The sequence below is a fragment of the Amphiura filiformis genome, unplaced genomic scaffold (assembly GCF_039555335.1).
Source record: "Amphiura filiformis unplaced genomic scaffold, Afil_fr2py scaffold_467, whole genome shotgun sequence".
Classification (NCBI taxonomy): domain Eukaryota; kingdom Metazoa; phylum Echinodermata; class Ophiuroidea; order Amphilepidida; family Amphiuridae; genus Amphiura; species Amphiura filiformis.
Window position 1 is genome coordinate 1 of NW_027305931.1, and position 17875 is coordinate 17875.

At 36.3% G+C, this 17875-nt stretch overlaps 1 protein-coding gene across 1 annotated transcript; it reads left to right on the top strand.

Moving 5' to 3' along the window:
- Positions 1–2160: 2160 nt before the first annotated feature.
- LOC140145607 (uncharacterized) lies at positions 2161–15747 on the top strand (the record flags this gene model as incomplete). The annotated part of the gene is made up of 16 exons (XM_072167302.1): positions 2161–2295; positions 2662–2775; positions 3139–3252; positions 3622–3735; positions 4079–4192; positions 4345–4458; positions 4821–4934; positions 9023–9136; positions 9489–9602; positions 9887–10000; positions 10330–10443; positions 10728–10841; positions 11178–11291; positions 11654–11767; positions 12118–12231; positions 15577–15747. Coding segments are annotated over exons 1-16 (1843 nt in total), but the record flags the coding sequence as incomplete, so codon positions are not given.
- Between the last annotated feature and the right edge of the window lie 2128 nt (positions 15748–17875).

Consider the following 17875-nt stretch of genomic DNA (forward strand, 5'->3'; position numbering starts at 1 on the left):
CATGCGCATGTGTAGCAGGGTACACTAGGGACCCAATTGTGAAACAAGTAAGTACACTTAAGAAATTGAGTCTCTCAAAATGTATGGCTTTTATGTTACATATGCAATTATATCATTGCATCAGATTTATATTTCTATAGGTTTTAGTTAGGATAAATGATAAATTAACACAATTATGCTTAAATATTTCAAACATCAACTTCCAGTCACGCTTGCTCCTTTCATTGAAAAAAAACCCAAAAACACCAACAACAAAAAACATATGATATATTTAAATCCATTAAGAATTCCTTTAAAGTGGTAACATATGGAGAGTATTCTTTTATTTTGTCTAATACTAACTTCTAAACAAAGACAAAAAGAAATGATAAAGAAATATTATATCCTGTTAATCATAATTTTATGATTAAGGATACATACTCTTGTATACTGGTTTGATCGGTCGAAAAAAATAGTTTTCATTTTTTAGCTAGCTGATATGAGTATGGATCATGTGAAATAAAAAAATCAATGAAAACAAATTGTGTAAGTGTCATTTGTCACCTATTTTGGTAATTTTGACTGGTTGTTGGGACGCTTAGCGATGTTTGAGCTCCTTTACATCCAGTTCTGTCGTTTCTCTCGTCGATAACCATAATCAGTATTAGACTTGCTACCAGTCCTACATATACGCCATACCTACGTATATTTAGGACTGGCACACGGCGGCCAATGATGTGCTCTTCTAGTCTCAGGATCGGGCATTTAAAGTAAATATTCTCATAATTCGGTTATAAAGTTGGTACCCGCCTTGTGCTTACTAATAACAAACTTTGTTGAGATAAATTTAGGGATCGAATGCCTTTCAGTGTCCAAAAAGGGCAAGATTATCGCCAACTTTCGTCGAATTCGGCACCCTTGCGAAGCCCTCTGACGAGCGCATTGGGAATAAAAATATCCGATCTTTGCGATCAAAAACACAAAATTACAACTTTGGACGTATTATGGTCAAAAAACACTATTGCCAAATAATATAGAATAGAACATTTGACGTCAAATTGACCAATTATTGAAGAAAATGTGCTGATAAACATTAAAAAAAATATGCAGAACAATTCTCATTCAAATGCGTGTGAAGCAGAACACTGGACTTAAGACTACTCAAAAGTTCAAAGTTCATCGTTCCAATTGCGTAGCACTTTTTGGCACAACATAGAGCACAAGCTGTAAATATTAATGAAGTGACGTCATACATAGTATACTACTAGGCCCAAACCATATCCATATAATATACTTGGTACAATGCAATTTATGAGGATGCTTGGAACTATTAAATATTAGAAGACAGATGCAAAAGATAGAATAAAATAAATCATGGCTACAATTTTGGAGGTTAAAAGAAGGATAACAAACAATTGTATAACAAAAACCAGACAACATGTTGGGGTTCTATTGGGGCTCTAATATTCAGTTACCGTAGGCCTACATGTATATTGGTTTTTTAAAACTAGGGATGGTATAACTACGGTATGTTTGGTGGTGAACTGTTGGGGGATTAATAGGGGGACTAAGATTTTTGGCAGGCCGGGGGGTTGGCAGGCTAAAAAGGGGTTTGGGAAAACAATGTTGGGCATAGATATCATGGGCACTATTTCTATTTTCGATATAATACGCTCTATGGTGTAGAAACATGTTAGGAAACGTGCCCGTTCAAATTTTCAAAAATTCTAGCATGGCATGGCACGGGTAAAGGGGCGGAAATATTTTCGGCATGTTAAAAGGTGGGGGCAAGCAATTTTTTGCAGATCCCGGCAGACCATAATTGACGTAGCTATTCGAAAAGAGAACCGGCATCCCCGGTTCTGATCCGCACTCATCGTCTCTAGGTTCCAGAGTCCTTCTCGCTTGGCCCTAATAAGGTGTTGAGATGTATTCAACTAGAACTAGAACCACCGGGGTAGGACCTACACCGTAATTGGCCACAGGCTGTTTACAATGTTGAGCCCCCCCCGATACAATGATTTAAACGGCGTGCAAAAAATGCTTCAAGTACCCCCTTTAGGCCTGTCATGATCGCTTCCGAGTGGTAACATATGGAGAGTAGTCTTTTCTTTTGTCTAATACTAACTTTTAAACAAAGACAAAAGAAATAATAAAGAAATATTATATCTTGCTAATCATAATTTTATGATTAATGTTTAAACACGTCAGATATCGACGAATGCGCCAGTAACCAGTGCATGAATGGTGGTACATGTACAGATGGGGTCACATGCGCATGTGTAGCAGGGTACACGGGATCCAATTGTGAGACAAGTAAGAACACTTAAGAAATTGAGTCTCTCAAAATGTATGGCTTTTATGTAACATATCCAAATCTATCATCGCATCAGATTTATATTTTTATAGGTTTTAGTTAGGATAAATGAAAAATTAACATAATTATGCATAGATATTTTAAACATCAACTTCCAGTCAAGCTTGCTCGGTTCTCTGAAAAAAAACCAATAAAACATAATGAAGCATTCTAAATCCATTTAGAGTTCCATTAAAGTGGTAACATATGGAGAGTAGTCTTTTCGTTTGTCTAATACTAACTTCTAAACAAAGACAAAAAGAAATGATAAAGAAATATTATATCTTGCTAATCATAATTTTATGATTAATGTTTAAACACGCCAGATATCGACGAATGCGCCAGTAACCCGTGCATGAATGGTGGTACATGTATAGATGGGGTCAATGGCTACACATGCGCATGTGTAGCAGGGTACACAGGCTCCAATTGTGAGACAAGTAAGTACACTTAAGAAATTGAGTCTCTCAAAATGTATGGCTTTTAGGTAACATATCCAAATCTATCATCGCATCAGATTTATATTTTTATAGGTTTTAGTTAGGATAAATGAAACATTAACATAATTATGCTTAGATATTTTAAACATCAACTTCCAGTCAAGCTTGCTCGTTTCTCTGAAAAAAACCCCACAAAAACATGAAACATTCTAAATCCATTTAGAATTCCTTTAAAGTGGTAAAATATGGAGAATATTCTTTTCTTTTGTCTAATACTAAATTTAAAACAAAGACAAAAGAAATAATAAAGAAATGTTATATCTTGCTAATCATAATTTTATGATTAATGTTTATACACGCCAGATATCGACGAATGCGCCAGTAACCCGTGCATGAATGGTGGTACATGTACAGATGGGGTCAATGGCTACTCATGCGCATGTGTAGCAGGGTACACAGGATCTAATTGTGAGACAAGTAAGTACACTTAAGGAATTGAGTCTCTCACAATGTATGGCTTTTATGTAACATATGCGAATATATCATTGCATCAGATTTATATTTCTGTAGGTTTTAGTTAGGATAAATGAAAAATTAACACAATTATGCTTACATTTTTTAAACATCAACTTCCAGTCACGCTTGCTCCTTTCTCTGAAAAAACAACAACAATAAAAACATAATGAAGCATTCTAAATCCATTTAGAATTCCTTTAAAGTAGTAACATATGGAGAGTAGTCTTTTCGTTTGTCTAATACTAACTTTTATACAAAGACAAACGAAATAATAAAGAAATATTAGATCCTGCCAATCATAATTTTATGATTAATGTTTATACACGCCAGATATCGACGAATGCGCCAGTAACCCGTGCATGTATGGTGGTTCATGTACAGATGGGGTCAATGGCTACACATGCGCATGTGTAGCTGGGTACACAGGATCCAATTGTGAGACAAGTAAGTACACTTTAGCAATAGAATCTCTCAAAATGTATGGATTTTATGAAACATGCAAATATTTCATCGCATCTGATTTATATTTCTATAGGTTTTAGTTGGGATACATGAAAAAGGAACACGTTTATTCTTATATATTTTAAACATCAACTTCCAGTCTCTGAAAAACAAACAAACATATGAAACATTCTAAATCTATATAGAATTCCTTTAAAGTGGTAAAATATGGAAGTATTCTTTTTAATTGTCTAATACTAACTTCTAAACAAAGACAAAAAGAAAAGATAAAGGAATATTATATCCTGCTAATCATAATCTTATGATTAATATTTATACACGCCAGATATCGACGAATGCGCCAGTAACCCGTGCATGAATGGTGGTACATGTACAGATGGGGTCAATGGCTACACATGCGCATGTATAGCAGGGTATACAGGATCCAATTGTGAGACAAGTAAGTACACTTAAGAAATTGAGTCTCTCAAAATGTATGGCTTTTATGTAACATATGGAAATATATCATTGCATCAGATTTATACATATATAGATTTTATCTATAGGTTTTAGTTTAATAGGATAATGAAAGTTGATGTTTATACACGGCAGATATCGACGAATGCGCCAGTAATCCGTGCATGTATGGTGGTACATGTACAGATGGGGTCAATGGCTACACATGCGCATGTGTAGCAGGGTACACAGGATCCAATTGTGAGACAAGTAAGCACACTTAAGAAATTTAGTCTATCAAAATGGCGTTAATGTAACATATGCAAATAATATGCAAATATTTCATCGCATCTGATTTATATTTCTATAGTTTGTAGTTGGGATAAATGACTTAACAAAATTATGTTTAAATATATTAAACATCAACTTCCAGTCACGCTTAGTTTTCTTTTTTGAAAAAAACAAAACCTATGAAGCACTTTTAATCCATTTAGAATCCCTTTCAAAGTAGTAAAACATTGAACGGTATTGATTTCTTTTGTCTTATTATAACCTCTAATACAGAAAGAAATAATCACGAAATATTATGTCCTGCTAAGCATAATTTTAGATTTAATGTCTATACACTACAGATATCGACGAATGCGCCAGTAACCCGTGCATGAATGGTGGTACATGTACAGATTTGGTCAATGGCTACTTATGCGCATGTGCAACAGGGTACACAGGATCCAATTGTGAGACAAGTAAGTACACATTAGCAATTGAATCTGTCAAAATGTATGACATTTATGTAACATATGCAAATATTTCATCGCATCTGATTTATATTTATATTGTTTATAGTTGGCATAATTGACTTAAAGCCATATTATAACATTTCTTTAAAAATAGATTAGTATTCATTTTCAATAAAATGTTAGCATTTACTGTCAGATATGTCCTCTTTTAATTTTGAGCCGAACAAGTGAGGTAAAGCAAAGAAAATTGGAATTTACTACTAGCGCCAATGCATGTTACTCCGGCGGTTGTAATATGGTACGATCCTCTGACGGGTTGGTGTGTGTGTGGGGGGTGTCCCGCACGTCGTGTACGTACGTAGGGGTATGTTGACATCGTATACGCGTTCGACTAATATTTCTATCGGAATAATAAAACGACGGTTCCGCCGGTTTATTCAAAATATCGGATTTTGACAAAACTACAGCACCTAAAGTCTTGATTTTTGCAGAGAATCTTTGTTTACTAATGTACATTACAATCGTGTAAAAATCTGAATGAAAAAAAATTATGAGGGCGTTCTCCTCAGCAAATGTTATAATATGGCTTTAACACAATTACGCGTAAACATTAAACATCAACTTCCAGTCACGCTTGGTGTTTTTGTTTTTAGAAAAAACAAACATTTGAAGCCTTTTAAATCCATTTAGAATCACTTTCAAAGTAGTACAACTTTGGAAGGTATTGTTTTCTTTTGTCTTATTATAACACTACAGATATCGTCGAATGCGCTAGTAACCGGTGCATGAATGGTGGTACATGTACAGATTTGTTCAATGGCTACACATGCGCATGTGCAGCAGGGTAATAATAATAATTATAATAAACAAAGATTTAATATAGCGCCCCATGCAGAAAAGCCTCAAAGCGCTTTACAGAGAAAACAATGCAAACCTACCAAATATAACTTAAACTCACACATGATACAACATCATAATATACACGAAATACAATAAAATTACTATAACATGATAAAATAGAAAGCAATTAAGTATAGGCAATTTTTTTTTTTAATCAATACAAGTAGCAAGTATTATAAAATGTACAAAGTAAAATAGATAATAAGATATCATACAAAACACATTTGGTGATGTGACCGTCACATGAAAAAACGTGATAACTCAGGAGAGGAGAGGTTGCCAGCACTTACACTCTCAGCGAAGATCAACAACATCTTGCTCCCATTGAATGGTTAGTTGGGCTGGGTGTTATTAATTGCACACTATAAAGTAACAAAACAATAATACAAAGTATGAAAGTTAACCGAAATGTGACCGGCACATGAGGCGAGAAATAACCCAGGAGAGGAGAGGTTACTGGCACATGCACTCTCAGCAAGTTAAAGGCAACAGCATCTTGCTCCCATAGAATGGTAAGTTGGGCTGGGTGTTAATTGCACATTATAAAGTAATAAATAAACAATAATATAAAGCATGAGGTTTAAGCGAATGTGACCGGCACATAAGGCGAGAAATAACCCAGGAGAGGAGAGGTTACTAGCACGTGCACTCTTCAGCAAGATAAAGGCAACAGTATCTTGCTCCCAAAGATGGTAAGTGGGCTGGGTTTAAATAATTGCAAAAAAAAAAGAAAAAAAAGAATGGATACACAAAAATACAGCATTACTGATCCGGATGAAAATACATGGTAAAAAGATGCGTCTTGAGCTTGGACTTGAAAACGTCGACAGATGATGATTGACGGATTGCTATTGGAATCTGGTTCCATAAATTAGCAGCAGCAAATGAGAAGGACCTAGCACCATACAATTTTGTAGATGGATTCGTTGTTACCAAACGACATTCAGAAGCAGATCTTAGCGTTCTGGTGGGTACGTATTGATGGACAAGGTCAGTAATAAACTCGGGGGTCAATCCATGATGGGCTTTGTAGCAGAGAAGCAATATCTTGAACGCTATCCGCTGTTGAATTGATAGCCAGTGCAACTTTTCAAGCACGGTGATATGCTCACGACGAGGTAATCGAACAACAAGACGCGCGGCCGTATTCTGCACTCGCTGCATTTTCGCGCTTTCCGTTCTGGTAATCCGAAGAGCAGTGAGTTGCAGCAATCTAGCCTAGATGTAACAAACGCGTGGATTAGTTTGAATGTTGATTCCTGATCAAGATAATGGCGGATTTTACCGACCTTTCTTATGCCATGGAGAGCAGATTTACACAGGTTGTCGACGTGCTGGCTCATAATCAGCGATGAATCAAAAGTGACACCAAGATTGCGAGCTCTGTTGGAGGGATATACGACAGAATCTCCAATCCGTACAGAAGGTACCCAAATAGTGTTTACAAACCTCGAAGAGAAGTATAACAACTCTGTTTTGCTGTCATTTAGCACCAGCGCATTGCATCTACACCATGATCTAATATCGACAATACAATTTTCGATCTTCCGCATAGCACTTTCGCGATCTTTGGGCGATAATGTAATATACCGCTGGGTGTCATCAGCGTAATTTACTGTGGAATTACCATGTGCAGTGATGATATCTTGCAGGGGTGCACTGAATAATATAAATGCGATGGGTCCTGCAACCGATCCCTGGGGAACTCCACATTTAAGATCAACAGGATCAGAATTGATTGATTGATTTTATTTGGTTCCATAATACAAATACATAAAAATATTATATTGCACAGTTTAAAATACATTACATAAATATAACACTTGACAAAATAAGAAATTAAAAGACATACACTGTGAAGATAAAAAATACACTAGGAACCGGGATAACCCATAAAGCCAATGTTTCAGGCTTATTTCCAATGGGGTCCTTGAAAGAAAGATTTTGGCAAAAAAGGCAAGAGTATAAACAAAAGAAGAAAGAAAGCACACAATGGACAACAGACCCCACTGGAAATTAGCCATTACTGAAAGCACATCATTTATCGCAACTGACTGTGTTCTACTTCTAAGATATGACGAGAACCACTGGAGCGCATTTCCTTGGATTCCATAACGAACAGAGAGACGATCGAGCAGTTGATTATGATCAATCAAATCAAAAGCCGCGCTGAAGTCGAGTAAAATCAGTAGAGCTTCTTTCCGTTGGTCGAGCGATGTCAAAATGTAATTTTGAACATTTAAAAGTGCAGACTCAGTACTATGGCTTGGTCTGTATGCGGACTGCATAGGTGCATGAAGATGATTCTGCTAAGATAGGTCTGCAGTTAATTCACGGCGATTCGTTCGATGATCTTGCCAAGAAAGGCCAAATTATAAATTGGACGATAATTAGACAAGACATCAGCATCCAAGGATGGTTACTTTAGGAGTGGAATGATGCGAGCATGTTTAAGATGTGATGACAACATGCCAGATGACAATGAGATGTTAACAATCTTTGTTATCACAGGAAGTAAGTCATCCAAACAGGTCTTGAACAAGTTGACAGGCATCGGATCAAGTGCACATATGATGTCACAGACGCCGACTTGATGGATTTAAGAACTTCCTCTTCAGAAACTTCACAAAATTCGCTAAAAAGTATTGATACATGTTTCAGAAGTCGATACAGATGCGGGTGGTGTGATGTTGGTTTTCAGACCATCATGAAGCATCGTTATTTTCTCATCGAAGAACGTTGCAAAAGAATCAGCTAAATTTTTGGACTATCGTTATGAGGAAGAACTTTTGCAAACGTTTGAGATGACAACTTGTCTACAATTCGAAAGAGATCACGATAATTTGATCCTGCTATTTGGTGGCTGTGATATTCGGTCTTGCTCTTATCAAGAAGCGACTTGTACACGGGATCCAATTGTGAGACACGTTAGTACACTTAAGCAATTGCATCTGTCAAAATGTATGGCTTTTATGTAACATATGCAAATATTTCATCGCATCTGATTTATATTGTTTATAATTGACTTAACACAATTACGCTTAAATATTAAACATAAACTTCCAGTCACGCTTGGTGTGTTTGTTTTTAGAAAACAAACAAACATTTGAAGCATTTTAAATCCATTTAGAATCACTTTCAAAGTAGTACAACTTTGGAAGGTATTGTTTTTTTGTCTAATTATAACACTACAGATATCGTCGAATGCGCTAGTAACCCGTGCATGAATGGTGGTGCATGTACAGAAGATGTCAATGGCTACACATGCGCATGTACAGCAGGGTACACAGGATCCAATTGTGAGACAAGTAAGTACACTTAAGCAATTGCAACTGTTAAAATGTATGACTTTTATGTAACATATGCAAATATATCTGATTTATATTTCTATAGTTTGTAGTTGGGATAAATGAAAAATTAACACAATTATGCTTTAATACATCAACTTCCTGACACGCTTGCTCCTTTCTCTGGAAAATCAATAACAAAAAACATATGAAACTTTCTATATCCATTTAGAATTCCTTTAAAAGTGGTCAAATATAGAGGGTCTTGTTTTCTTTTGTCTAATACTAACTTCTAAACAAAGACAAAAGGTAATAATAAAAAAGATTATATCCCGCTAATCATAATTTTATGATTAATGTTTATACACGCCAGATATCGACGAATGCGCCAGTAACCCCTGCATGAATGGTGGTACATGTACAGATGAGGTCAATGGCTACACATGCGCATGTACATCAGGGTACACAGGATCCAATTGTGAGACAAGTAAGTACACTTAAGCAATTGAATCTCTCAAAATGTATGGCTTTTATATAACATATGCAAATATTTCATCGCATCTGATTTATATTTCTATAGTTTAGAGTTGGGGAAAATGAGAAATTAACACAATTATGTTGAAATATATGAAACATCAACTTCCAGTCGCGCTTGCTTCTTTCTCTGAAAAGAAAAGAAGAAGATAAACAAACAAACAACAACATATGATACATTCTAAGTCGCAAAACTTTAGAAGGTATCGTTTTATTTTTTATATTTATGCATTCCAGATATTGATGAATGCGCCAGTAACCCGTGTATGAATGGTGGTACGTGTACAGATGATGTCAATAGCTACATATGCGCATGTGCAGCAGGGTACACAGGATCCAATTGTGAGACAAGTAAGTACACATCAACAATTGAATCTTGGTTGATGTTTAAAATCGTCGCGCTTGCTTCTTCCTCAGAAAAGAAAAGAAGAAAAAAAACCAAACAAACAACAACATATGATACATGTACATTCTAAATCCATTTAGAATTCCTTTAAAAGTAGCAACTTGCTACTTTATCCGGAAAAAACATATCAAACATTTTAAATCCATTTAGAATTCTAGAAGGGTATTGTTTTCTTTTGTCTAATACTAACTTCTACACAAAGACAAAAGGAAATAATAAAGAAATGTTATATCCCGCTATTCATAATTTTATGATTAATGTTTATACACGCCAGATATCGACGAATGCGCCAGTAACCCCTGCATGAATGGTGGTACATGTACAGATGAGGTCAATGGCTACACATGCGCATGTACATCAGGGTACACAGGATCCAATTGTGAGACAAGTAAGTACACTTAAGCAATTGAATCTCTCAAAATGTATGGCTTTTATATAACATATGCAAATATTTCATCGCATCTGATTTATATTTCTATAGTTTAGAGTTGGGGAAAATGAGAAATTAACACAATTATGTTGAAATATATGAAACATCAACTTCCAGTCGCGCTTGCTTCTTTCTCTGAAAAGAAAAGAAGAAGATAAACAAACAAACAACAACATATGATACATTCTAAGTCGCAAAACTTTAGAAGGTATCGTTTTATTTTTTATATTTATGCATTCCAGATATTGATGAATGCGCCAGTAACCCGTGTATGAATGGTGGTACGTGTACAGATGATGTCAATAGCTACATATGCGCATGTGCAGCAGGGTACACAGGATCCAATTGTGAGACAAGTAAGTACACATCAACAATTGAATCTTGGTTGATGTTTAAAATCGTCGCGCTTGCTTCTTCCTCAGAAAAGAAAAGAAGAAAAAACCAAACAAACAACAACATATGATACATGTACATTCTAAATCCATTTAGAATTCCTTTAAAAGTAACAACTTGCTACTTTATCCGGAAAAAACATATCAAACATTTTAAATCCATTTAGAATTCTAGAAGGGTATTGTTTTCTTTTGTCTAATACTAACTTCTACACAAAGACAAAAGGAAATAATAAAGAAATGTTATATCCCGCTATTCATAATTTTATGATTAATGTTTATCATGTTTATACACGCCAGATATCGACGAATGCGCCAGTAACCCGTGCATGAATGGTGGTACATGTACAGATGGGGTCAATGGCTACACATGCGCATGTGTAGCAGGGTACACAGGATCCAATTGTGAGACAAGTAAGTACACTTAAGAAATTGAGTCTCTCACAATGAATGGCTTTTATGTAACATATGCAAATATATCATTGCATCAGATTTATATTTTTATAGGTTATAGTTGGGATACATGAAAAATTAGCACAGTTATGTTTAAATATTTTAAACATCAACTTCCAGTTACTAGCGCTTGCTTCTTTCTCTGGAAAAAACATATGAAACAATATAAATCCATTTAGAATTCCTAAAAGTAGTAAAACATTTGAGGGTGTTGTTTTCTTTTGTCTAATAATAACTTCTAAACAAAGACAAAAAGAAATAATAACTAAATATTATGTCCTGCTTAGAAGCATAAGTTTAGATTCAATGTTTATACACTCCAGATATCGACGAATGTGCCGCTACCCCGTGTTTGAATGGCGGTACATGTACGGATGGGGTCAATAGCTACTCATGCACATGTGTAGTAGGCTACACAGGGTCCGACTGTGGGACAAGTAAGTACAAAGAAGCAAGTGAACCTGTCAAACTCCACGGTTTTTATTATTATTTTCATTGAAGCTAATTTATATTTCATTGGTTTAAGTTGGGATAAATGAGGAATTAACACGATTTTGATTAAATATTTAAACATCAACTTCCAGTCCCGCTTGATTCTTTCTTTGGGAAAAACATATAAGGTATTCTAAAGGCATTTAGAATACCTATAAAATTAGTAAAATATTGGATTTTCTTTTGTCTAATAATAACTTCTAAACAAAGAAGAAAAAAGAAATACTAAAGAAATATTATATCCTGCTAAGCATTATCATGATTATATTTTAGATTCACTGTTTATTCACTCCAGATATCGACGACTGCGCCGTTAGCCCGTGTATGAATGGTGGTACATGTACAGATGGGGTTAACAGCTACACCTGCGCATGTGTAACAGGCTACACAGGGTCCGACTGTGAGACAAGTAAGTACAAATAAGCAAGTGAACTTGTCAATATATATCATCGCAGCTAATTTATATTTCATAGGCGGTAGTTGGTCTAAATGAAAAATTAATACATGTTCACATATTTTAAACATCAACTTCCAGTCACATACGCATGTACACCGTTGTACACATGGTCCAACCCCGGGGGGGGGGGCACATCAACTTTGGAGGTGAAGCGTATGTAGGGCTGTTAAGGCCCCCTTTTTCAGCATCGCTGTCACCCAAATACCCCATATTTTTTTACTAACACATGCTCTGTCCCGGCTCTGTCACCCGAAGACCCCCTATTTTTTTTTTTGATCTGTCACCCAAAGACCCTTACAAGTTCAATTTGAACAGAAACTTTCATTTATCACTAATTTTGTTACTTATTTTGAAAAAAACAAAGAAATTTGAAGCCATTTAGAACTAAAAATACGAGGTTTCTGAGGCACTTTTTCGGTTCTCACCCAAAGATTCCATTTCAAAAAAAAAAGATCATGTTCTCACCCAATGACCCCATATTTTTTACATTTTGCTCTCACCGAATGCCAAAAATCATGCTCTCACCCAATGACCCCATATTGTTTACATTTTGCTCTCACCGAATGCCCCTTAGTGCGAAAGTGCCAGCCCTACATCTATATCCATTTCAAATTGAAGTGCCCCCGGGGTCCAACTGTGAGACAAGGAACTATACACCCTGGGAGGCCACTGTAATGGTGAAGGGGGTATCAGGCGCGTCCGTAAGTTCACGTAAAAAGGGTATTTTTTCAGACTAGGGCACGTTACGTGCGTAACGTGAATAGGGTATCAAATGCATGTAAAATAGGTGTAAAAGGGTATGTTTCTGGAGCTCTTACGTACTTAGGGTAGTTTTGCCAAGTTTGGGATTTTGTGCTTTCTCCTTCATTCTTAAAAAGTGAAAGTAAAGTATGTCTTCTCCTACTTCAATCCTACACCCCAAAAGCCATATTTCAGCCGTCAGCGATGACAGATCCCTACTGGCCCAGCTAGCATATTAAACACAAGGTCCCTGACTATACATTAACAAGTGAACGAAAACATGAAAATCCTTTACTTTTGTTCTAAAATATTTGACGATAAGCATGAAAGTTCATTTTACGCGGAACAATCTTGATATGTGCGAAATGTGGCCCAACTTTGGCAATTAGGTATAATTGGGCATAGCGTTTGAGCCTGAACTAGGAAAGAAACTAAGATGTTATGTCAGCCAAGATACCCAATTACTGATTCCACTACATATCACATTTACGCCATGAGCCCATGACCCCCTTTATTTTACTCTGAGAAGCAAAAATAAAATTGCTAACCATGTAAGTCAACTTTACGCGATGCAAGCTAGATATTCCCGATATTCCCGAAGTGGCCCAAAACGTTTTCTGTTCGATTTCGTAATAATTCAGCATAACGTTTGAGCTCGAACTAATAAAGCAACCAAGTAAAGTTTTTCTGTTAGCCAAGATGTTACTGATTCCATTGCATATAGCGTCGTTGCCAAGACCTATTTTATATTTTTCTGAAAAGCAAAATTGCAATTGTATAACTTTTATTGTTGCGAGCGTACATTCTATAGATCATCTCAAACTTCTTCCAAAAAGCATTCCTTGTCAGATTATAAGAACAAACTGACATCTATTTATTCGTTCATTTGAAAATTGAAGTTATTTATTCGCTGTCCACAAACATGGGGTGTCCTAATTGATTTTTTTTTATTGAACAGAAGGAAGAACCTTTTTCCGAATCCTTTGTCATTAATGGATCTATTGTTTCCGATTTACAGCACATTGCTGTTGGTTTAAAGGATTTCTTTATCAATATTGGTCCTAATTTAAAGTCAAGTCAAGTCAAGCAAAACTTATTAAATCCACAAGTGAAACTACACTCATGAGTGCTCATATAGAAAGAGAATATACATACAAAACATAATTACCAAAAACATTGTTAATATCAAAAACACAGTATAAAAGATGAAGCACTGTCAATTACATGTTACTAAAAACCGCGCCCCGTGTGTAGATCGAGTTATGAAGTCTAATAGCTTGTGGAACGAAGAAGGAAAGATACCGGCTAGTCAAGGAAAAGGACAAGTGCATCCGACTAGATTTGGGAATCTGGTGTCATGAGAAACGATCGCGGAGGGGATGACCAGAGTCATCCATCACATCAGTCAGCTTCTTACTCAACAGATCAGCATAAACAGCTTCGAGGCTCCGCCGTGACACACCTATAATTCTTCCAGCTTTATTCACAATTCTATCGATTTTGTCCCTATCCGTTTTTGCAACATTCCTCCCCAACATAATAAACAATATCTCCAGACACTTTCAATAACGGAATCATAAAACAAAGCGATTATTTTTACGATCAACATTAAAGTAGTTCAGTTTTCTGAGACAATACATTGTGGAGTGCAGTCTTTTGATTAGTAATCTACACATGTATGCCAATTGAGTTTGTCATCAATCACAGTGCCAATATATTTATATGAGGACACACGCTCCACATTACTAGCCTTCACCACTATAGGAGTTGAGCTTGGGGTTGAACTTGACGTCCTAAAATTAATTATCATTTCTTTAGTTTAGGAAACGTTTAATTTCAGGTAATTGGCATCACAGTATTTTTTAAAACTCATCAAGCTGTTGATTTAGCCATAATATTCTTTTTAAACACCGCAAATTTCAACGATTTTCGAGTCTACGTAACATGCCTCGCGCGATATCTAAGACTCGCTCGCATACTTCACGCCCGGAATGGCTGTACTGCAAGGAAGAAACTATAGCTACTTTTCAGTAAGATTATCAAACTAAGTCGGAAGATAATAAAATTCATGTTCACTGATGAAAGATAAAATCGTTACCCCGTTTGTTCTCACGAAATCAGGGAACATATCTACGGTCTGGAGTCGTATTCTGGGTTTCGGCTTCATGAAATACGGCACCAGACCGTACATATTTCCCCGTATTTCGTGAACAAACAGGGGGTAACTAATAATATCATAAACATTGACACTGCATATCAAATGTGACTCTTATTACGTCATCACAAGTATTCAATGCCAGATACTGATTAGAATCCCTGGGCAGGGTGTACCAACTGTAATGCGTTTCCCCGTTTTTGGCTCTATCGCGGAACGAACCCGGAATGTCCTGCCACTGTGCCAGACTTATCTTTCGAGTACATTAAGATATGAATTCCTATATTAGTCTATTACCGTACTATCCGTAACTGTTTTCAGTGTTATTTTTAATCAAGTATATCTGTCTTTGCAACTTGACATTTGAAAATATTACATTGCGGCTTTCATACATATTTCAGCCACGACCCCAATGTGGGGTGAGTGGGGTGCATGGAGTGCTTGTTCAGAGAATTGTGGAGGGGGAATGCGTACTCGGGAGAAGCCTTGTATAGATAGCGATACTACTGATGGGGTAACATGTGATGGATCTACGCCGACACAGGCAGAAAATTGCAACACTGAAGCATGTCGTAAGTTGAAAAAAAAACCCAGCCCCAACAATAATAATTTATGTAAATATGTATAACACATCACAGCCATTACACAGTACTCAAAGTGCTGATACATTCGCAGGTGTACTAGGGCCAACAATGTAATTATATAATTGACATAGTAACGAATCACGAAAATGGCTAATTTGAGATAATTGCATTTGCAATTTTTACCAGTTTGTTATACTTTACCTCAATTAAAATGTCCCCTTTTCTTGAATGAATAAGAAAAAATGGATATGTAATGAATGCATTTAAGGTATACATTGTTTTCATTCACCAATTAATTGTAATTAGTCATTAAACATTGTAGGCCAGTATGTCAAATTTTCTGAAAAATTATTTTATATTCAAAATTGACATATCTAATTAATTAATGACATGCGTATTTAGAAAGTTTGTCAACATGTAGATCTATATACAGGGTGTATTATTACATAAGTGTATTATTATACATTGAGTTATTATAAATAATTGCTCGGGTGACATACCGGCGTATCAATTCTTTCTGACAAAAAAATAAAAATCAAAGTTAAGTTTCATAACCCATTTACAGGATGTATCAAATAAAGTACACCGTTTGAAAATGCCAGTAGATTAAAAAGTATGAGGTCTTTTGGTCAAAACTTAGTCTTAATCAACATCTTGTCCTCTCTAGTTGATATCTTAATCAACATCTTGTCCTCCTACATCTGAAAAATCACTGGCGTGTGGCTATTGATAAGGTATTGGTGGCTACTTTATTTTGTGAACCGAGTACAAAAAACAGTTGCGCGAAGTCAATTAAAATCAAAACAACATACATACAAGTCACACAAAAAGTATCACCATTTTCTCTACTGTTTACAGTCATTAACAGTTTTAGTCTACTCTTAGTCTTCCACACGGCCACAATTCTTCTGTATGCAGATTTCGGCTCTTCTCAACATGGTGTTCACACCACATCTAATGAGAGGTCTGCCCTGTCTGAGAATGTCAACTTGTGTAATACAAGCCCTGCTTCATCGCCAATGATGAAATCTTCCAGAAAGCGTAGGGGACGGGCAAGAAGCTACTGACGGAACACAGTGTGACGTTGGTAATCTTCTTGCTGAAGTTGATGTCTCCTTTTCATCTGATAAAAACCGCCGCAAGTCTAAACGAGTTATTCTGTTCAAATTTGCGATGGTATTGCAAGTCCATTTCGACGGCAGTTAATTTGTCCTCCTGCTTGCCCCGCCTGCAGAGTATTACGGTCTGCTTGGATATTAGCAGCAGATCTTCCAGTTTGGGTCGACCATAATGTTCTCTGCGTACGTACACGCCGACAAGGGGGGGGGTTATGGGGTAGTGCTACCCTGGCCTGGGGCCACAGGGGCCCGTAAAAATAAAGAAAAATACTCTTCATGAGCTCATAAAAAGCAAAGAAAAGAGGCCCTAACATTCATTTTATCCCCGGGCCCGTACTGGCACTCGGCGGCACTGGTTCTCTGTTGAGATTGCGATTCGTTCCAGTTATCGGATACTTCGCAAAATGTTTGCAAATAGCGCCACGTGAAGGGGGACGTGCATTTGGGTACTGCTGAAGGAATCTCCGAAGCACTTTCGCTGCATTTTTGAGTGCGATGGTACTCTGCAACAAGCAGTCAGAATTAATAGGTAAATTTTCACGGGAAAATTTTCTGGACACGTGACACCCATGGGCGCAGACATATTAGCATTATGGAATGTGACCCCGAGCACAGCGGGTGTTCTTCCAATGTATTTGAATAGGAAGAATTCTTCCTTTGAGGCAAAATAAGTTACTTGTCGCAAGTTAATAATGTTATGGTAAGAGTTTCCGTAGATAAATATTTTTTTTTTAGATAGATATTTTTGAAATTACATTTTGATGATATTGTGAAAAAATTAAGATAACATAATATTCAATAAATTTGCAATGCACAAATTTCTATCAAAATTGCGGTCAAAAATACTATTCCAATTCAAAATTACTAAGACTTGAATAGCGAGGTCACTGCCGGGGGTCAGAGATCAGGCTCGAGGTTACACTCACATTGATACGCATTGGTCACGTGTCCAGAAAATTTTCCCGTGAAAATTTACCTATTAATGTTGACTGACAAGG